Source organism: Lichtheimia ornata (genome assembly GCF_029851405.1).
Source record: "Lichtheimia ornata isolate CBS 291.66 chromosome Unknown scaffold00191, whole genome shotgun sequence".
Classification (NCBI taxonomy): Eukaryota; Fungi; Mucoromycota; class Mucoromycetes; order Mucorales; family Lichtheimiaceae; genus Lichtheimia; species Lichtheimia ornata.
Genome location: NW_026695510.1, coordinates 1 through 4,575, shown reverse-complemented (window position 1 = coordinate 4,575; position 4,575 = coordinate 1). Strand labels below are relative to the sequence as shown.

General features: G+C 43.8%; 3 protein-coding genes across 3 annotated transcripts in view, besides 1 other annotated feature; all 3 read left to right on the top strand.

Moving 5' to 3' along the window:
• The window catches only part of O0I10_012976 (uncharacterized protein), a gene marked incomplete at both ends in the record, with an annotated part of 2,104 nt that extends 829 nt beyond the window's left edge, over positions 1-1,275 (top strand). The window contains 3 exons of the mRNA XM_058492853.1: positions 224-304; positions 1,158-1,184; positions 1,243-1,275. Of these exons, the coding sequence (XP_058336382.1) occupies positions 224-304; positions 1,158-1,184; positions 1,243-1,275 (141 nt within the window). The remainder of the gene's footprint in view (positions 1-223; positions 305-1,157; positions 1,185-1,242) is intronic.
• A 200-nt stretch (positions 1,276-1,475) lies between these two features.
• O0I10_012975 (uncharacterized protein) lies at positions 1,476-1,862 on the top strand (the record flags this gene model as incomplete). Its single annotated transcript, XM_058492852.1, has 1 exon — positions 1,476-1,862. One exon carries the CDS (start codon positions 1,476-1,478, stop codon positions 1,860-1,862), a length of 387 nt encoding a protein of 128 aa, XP_058336381.1.
• A 2,016-nt stretch (positions 1,863-3,878) lies between these two features.
• Positions 3,879-4,127, top strand: O0I10_012974 (uncharacterized protein; the record flags this gene model as incomplete). The annotated part of the gene is made up of 1 exon (XM_058492851.1): positions 3,879-4,127. The coding sequence occupies one exon, from the start codon at positions 3,879-3,881 to the stop codon at positions 4,125-4,127; it is 249 nt and encodes an 82-aa protein (XP_058336380.1).
• Positions 4,128-4,505: 378 nt separating this feature from the next.
• Positions 4,506-4,575: a sequence feature (Short protein (O0I10_012973, KAJ8651465.1) was converted to a misc_feature.).

Below are 4,575 nucleotides of genomic sequence, written 5' to 3'. Positions count from 1 at the left end.
GTGGCATACCTTGGCGCTGCAGGTTGATTATTGTATTGCCTTCGGATGGTGTATTTGGTTGCAATTCCCTGTGATCACCATGGTTCACGGCGTCGTGTGTCTTCCTTACCGGGTTGTCCACAATGAGAGTTCTCAAGACGTCTTCACATTGCCTCTTGGGTATGCTGACAACAAAAGCGTGTGGGTTGGGTTTGCTTCTTATCTCACATTGCGTTTATGGTAGGTGAACATGTTGGATGATGGTACCTCTGGCAGCAACAGGATACGGATCTCAAAGCAAGAATGCTGCATGGTTGGCTCAATGGTATGCGTGGTATTGGATCTACAAAGCAAAACCTGTTAATTAACGAGACTTACAATGAAACAGCAGCAGCATCTACTGGATCGGATGAATACCAGGTTATTTGCAGCGACAATGGTATTGGGAATACCACAAGGTAAGACTGTTCATTGTGGGATTGATTGGATTCAAGTGGACTTACCAAACACCATACAGTGGCAGAGCCTCTTTCGGCGATACTGTCGTATTTCAAGTACCAATACCATCATCAAGTACAAGGTGACAAGCCAAGGTATCACAACGACCACACTCATCCCGCAAGAGGACACCGAATGTAACGTTTCCATATCCACACTCAAGGTTCATCACTCAATGAGCCCCGTCATCTCGTGTATCCCAACATCTTCTTATGTAAACGCCATCTCCCTTTAGCATCGCCACACAACCATCCTAGAAACCTATATAAGACATGTTGTAGTTGTAGCTGGCAACAGCAGTTGAATACAGTATATTGATTCTCAACGTACTTTCACTTTCTCTATCATCTTCTTTTTATACGTAATATCTCAGATACTATTATAATCAGGGCTGCACGTCAAGGACGTCATTGTACTGTACTTTCCTATGGAGCTCTACATGTTGTGCCCGGGGACAGTGCGACTCATGTTGCGGCCTCAGGGGTTTAAAAATGCATCCTCTGTTCGCACGGCTCCATCGTTTTACGGCTATTGATCTCCTTGCCTTTAGAGAGAAGATGGTATCTCTATTGATGTACTTCATCGCGTCGATCCACAGGAGAGTGCTGGTACTTTGATGTTTCTTTGGCTGTGCGCTTTTATTATTACCTTACATCCTGATGGCCTATTTGGTTCCCAAGTCTGCGGGTGATGATTGCGTGATTCAGGTATGTATGACTCTCATGCTTTTTGGAGACCTTTGCTGAAACGCCTACCATTATTTAGAGGGACCATTGCAGAGAGCTGCTTGTCTTTTGATGCTTTGGAGTTTACAAGATCACAGCTATGATTGCTAAGTATTGTTGGATGAGTTTGGACAATTGTTTATGGTGCATCTTTTATAGGTGAATCATGTCAGCCATGGGGAAGTGTGTATGTCTTTGGTGGTGTCAACCTTTATTGCGTCTCGGGTGGTTGGTTACCAAACAACGGGCGATTTCTCTGGAGCATGTCAGCCAATGCAAGTCTCTTGTGAGTGGGTTGTATCAGCAACAAACAACAGCATGCATATCTTTGGTGCTATATCAACCCTCATCCCATCATCTGGTGCTTCCCATTACCTGCAATTTGATGAACCTCCAGAAACAAAGGTCTCTTATCGATCGATCATCATGTCAGCAGCAAGGAACAACTTGTATATCTTTGATATCAGCAACCTTTCTATCTCTTGGTGGTTCTGGTTATTGGCGATTCCTTTGATGGATCTCTACAACTATACATGTCTTATGGATGGATCATGTCATCAACAAGCAATGAGAACCCGCGTTGACATCTTTGGTGTTGCCAAGGTCATTCATGCATCTCCTCAAGGCATTCATCGTCAAGCTGCATTCGATTTCCAATGAAAAACGATTGCCATTCACATCGCTCTTTAGCCATATGTACGTCACTCCGCAGCTAGGATCTGGTTTGGGCTTTTCGATGCACAATGCTTTCTCGATTTGCATGTGGTCTTGGGCAGCAAGGATTGTCTCGTTGTCTCTCTTTGTAAGGGCTCTTCGGCATCATGTAAGTATGCTATCTTTGGTGGTATCAATATTACTCAACCTTCTCACTGCATATGCCCATAAAGTATCGTTCCATCGCTTTCAAGCCGAGTACCACCGTAGCGGGCCTTATCAACAAGCGGACGATTGCAAAGAACCGGCTGGATTTGGATATCATCAGGATTGCGTGCATATGACTATCATTGGTAAATGATGATCCGTTCTTTTCTACAATGCCTACCAACATCCTCTTTTACTATAGTGTGCGGATTATTCAGCAAGCTACTTGTCTCGTGGTCATTTGGGGTTTTCATGGATGCAGCTGTCATTGATATCAACCTGTTTTCGTGCGTATGGCTATCATTGGTAAATATGGGATGATCCGTGTTTTGGCTCCAATCCCAACCAACCTCCTCTTTTATTATAGTGTGGGGACTATTCAGCAAGCTACTTGTCTTCTGGTTCTTTGGGTTTCATGGATGCAGCTGTCATTGGATGCCAACATGTTTTCGTACATATGGCTATCAGTGGTAAATAGTGGATGATCCGTGTTTTGGCTCCAATCCCAATCAACCTCCTCTTCTATTATTATAGTATGTGGGATATTCAGCAAGCTGCATGTCTTCTGGTGCATTGGGATTTCTATGGATGCAGCTGCCATCGGATGCCTACATGTTTTCGTGCGTATGGCTATCATTGGTAAATGATGATCCGTTCTCTTCTTCAACGCCTGCCAACCTCCTCTTTTATTATAGTATGTGGGCTATTCAGCAAGCTACTTGTCTTCTGGTGCATTGGGATTTCTATGGATGCAGCTGTCATTGGTAAATAATGATCCATTCTTTCTTTCATTGCCTACTAACACCCTCTTTCATGTGAGTTATTCAGCGAGCTACTTGTCTTGTTCCCTTTGGATTCTTGATGGATGCAGCTATCATTGGATGTCGACAAGGTTTTATTCATATGGCTTTCATTGGTAAATAGTGGATGACCCGTTTTTTGGCTCCAACCCAACCAACCCCCTCTTTTATTATAGTATGTGTGCTATTCAGCAAGCTACTTGTATTTTGGTCCTTTGGAATATTCGTGGATGCAGCTATCATTGCTAAGTATCGTTCTATGGGTTCGGGAAACTGTTTACCGTGCATCTTTTATAAGCGAATCATGTCAGGGTCAAAGAGCAACGTCGACAGCATCCTTCAGTGTCAGCTTGCCTTATTACATCGTTCGATGGTTTTCGTTACTAGGCCACCTATTGGACACTTCCTTTTATAAGCATCTGCAGCGGCAAGGCAACAAGTTCTATACCTTTTGGTGTCGCCAAGTTTTATCTCGTCTTATTGTGGTCCTAGTTGTTGACAACCCTTTCAATGGATATCCTGCTATGCATGCCTGTTATTGGTGGATCATATCAGCTACAAGGAAGAAGCAGCAATGAACAACAGAGCCCACGTCTTTAGTGTCAGCAACATTTATTTGATCCTCTGGTGGTTCTCGTTATTGGCAAATTATTTCAAGAGCCCTCTTCACCGCACGTATCTTATGGATGTATCACATCAGCAACAAACAACAATGTTACGTGTCCTTTTGGTGCTGTCAAGGTGTATCCATCTCTCATGGCATTCATCATCAAGTATCGCTTGGAGAAACGGCTATCAGAATTGGTCACTGTGTCGACGTCTCTACAGCAAGGAAATGTGTTCTGATTACTGGGTGGCATCTAACATCGTGGATTCTCATATGACACTGGCTAAGTATTGCTACCATTACCTAAAAGATAAGTTAGTGATATGCAGTTTTATAGGCCCATCATTCCATCAAGCTATAATTTCGCATGCTCTTTGGTGCCATCAAAGTCTCTCCTTACAGCTGTCAATGGCGAATCCTATTGAATTGGAAGACGAAGATCAACATTTGAATTGGGTGGGTGTCTCACAAGCAAGCAAGCGATCTCTATCTTATAGTTGTGGTTGTCAAGGATACCGTTTCCATGGTTTGGAAATCAGCTACCTGCAAGTCGTCTCTTTATCGGTGGATTTTCAGAGCAATGTTTTTATCGGTGCCATGGCGGATCTCATTCCTCAAGTACTTGTATGGATACCTTGGACGTTCTCTTACAAGTGAATATTCTCGTGTGTGCTATTTCATCAAGACCGGATTTATTTGTTGCAGTGCATGATGTGTCTCTCTGATGACGCCTACCCAAGAAGGTCGCTTGATGGCAGCTACTACTGATATGGCGGATGTTTATTTGCTATGGGTAGAACGGGATGGTGCCTTACTCTTTTGTGTAAAGCATGGTTGGCAGCTATGATTCATTTGCGACAGTGTGGTCAGCCCTATCATGGCCCTATCAATTGCATTTGAGGATTACTGCCTTAGCCGTTGGAAGTTAGACTGTTACTCAGTGGCCTTGTGGTAGATATGGGATCATGTATTGCTTTTCGCTCTTATGGGTCGGCCTCTGTGGGTGTGGGATGCTATCCTTTTATCAGACCGAACATGTTGGCTCGAGCAGCACCTACAGAAGATGCTGTTGTTTACAATGGCAGCCCCCGTTATCCGGCTTGGT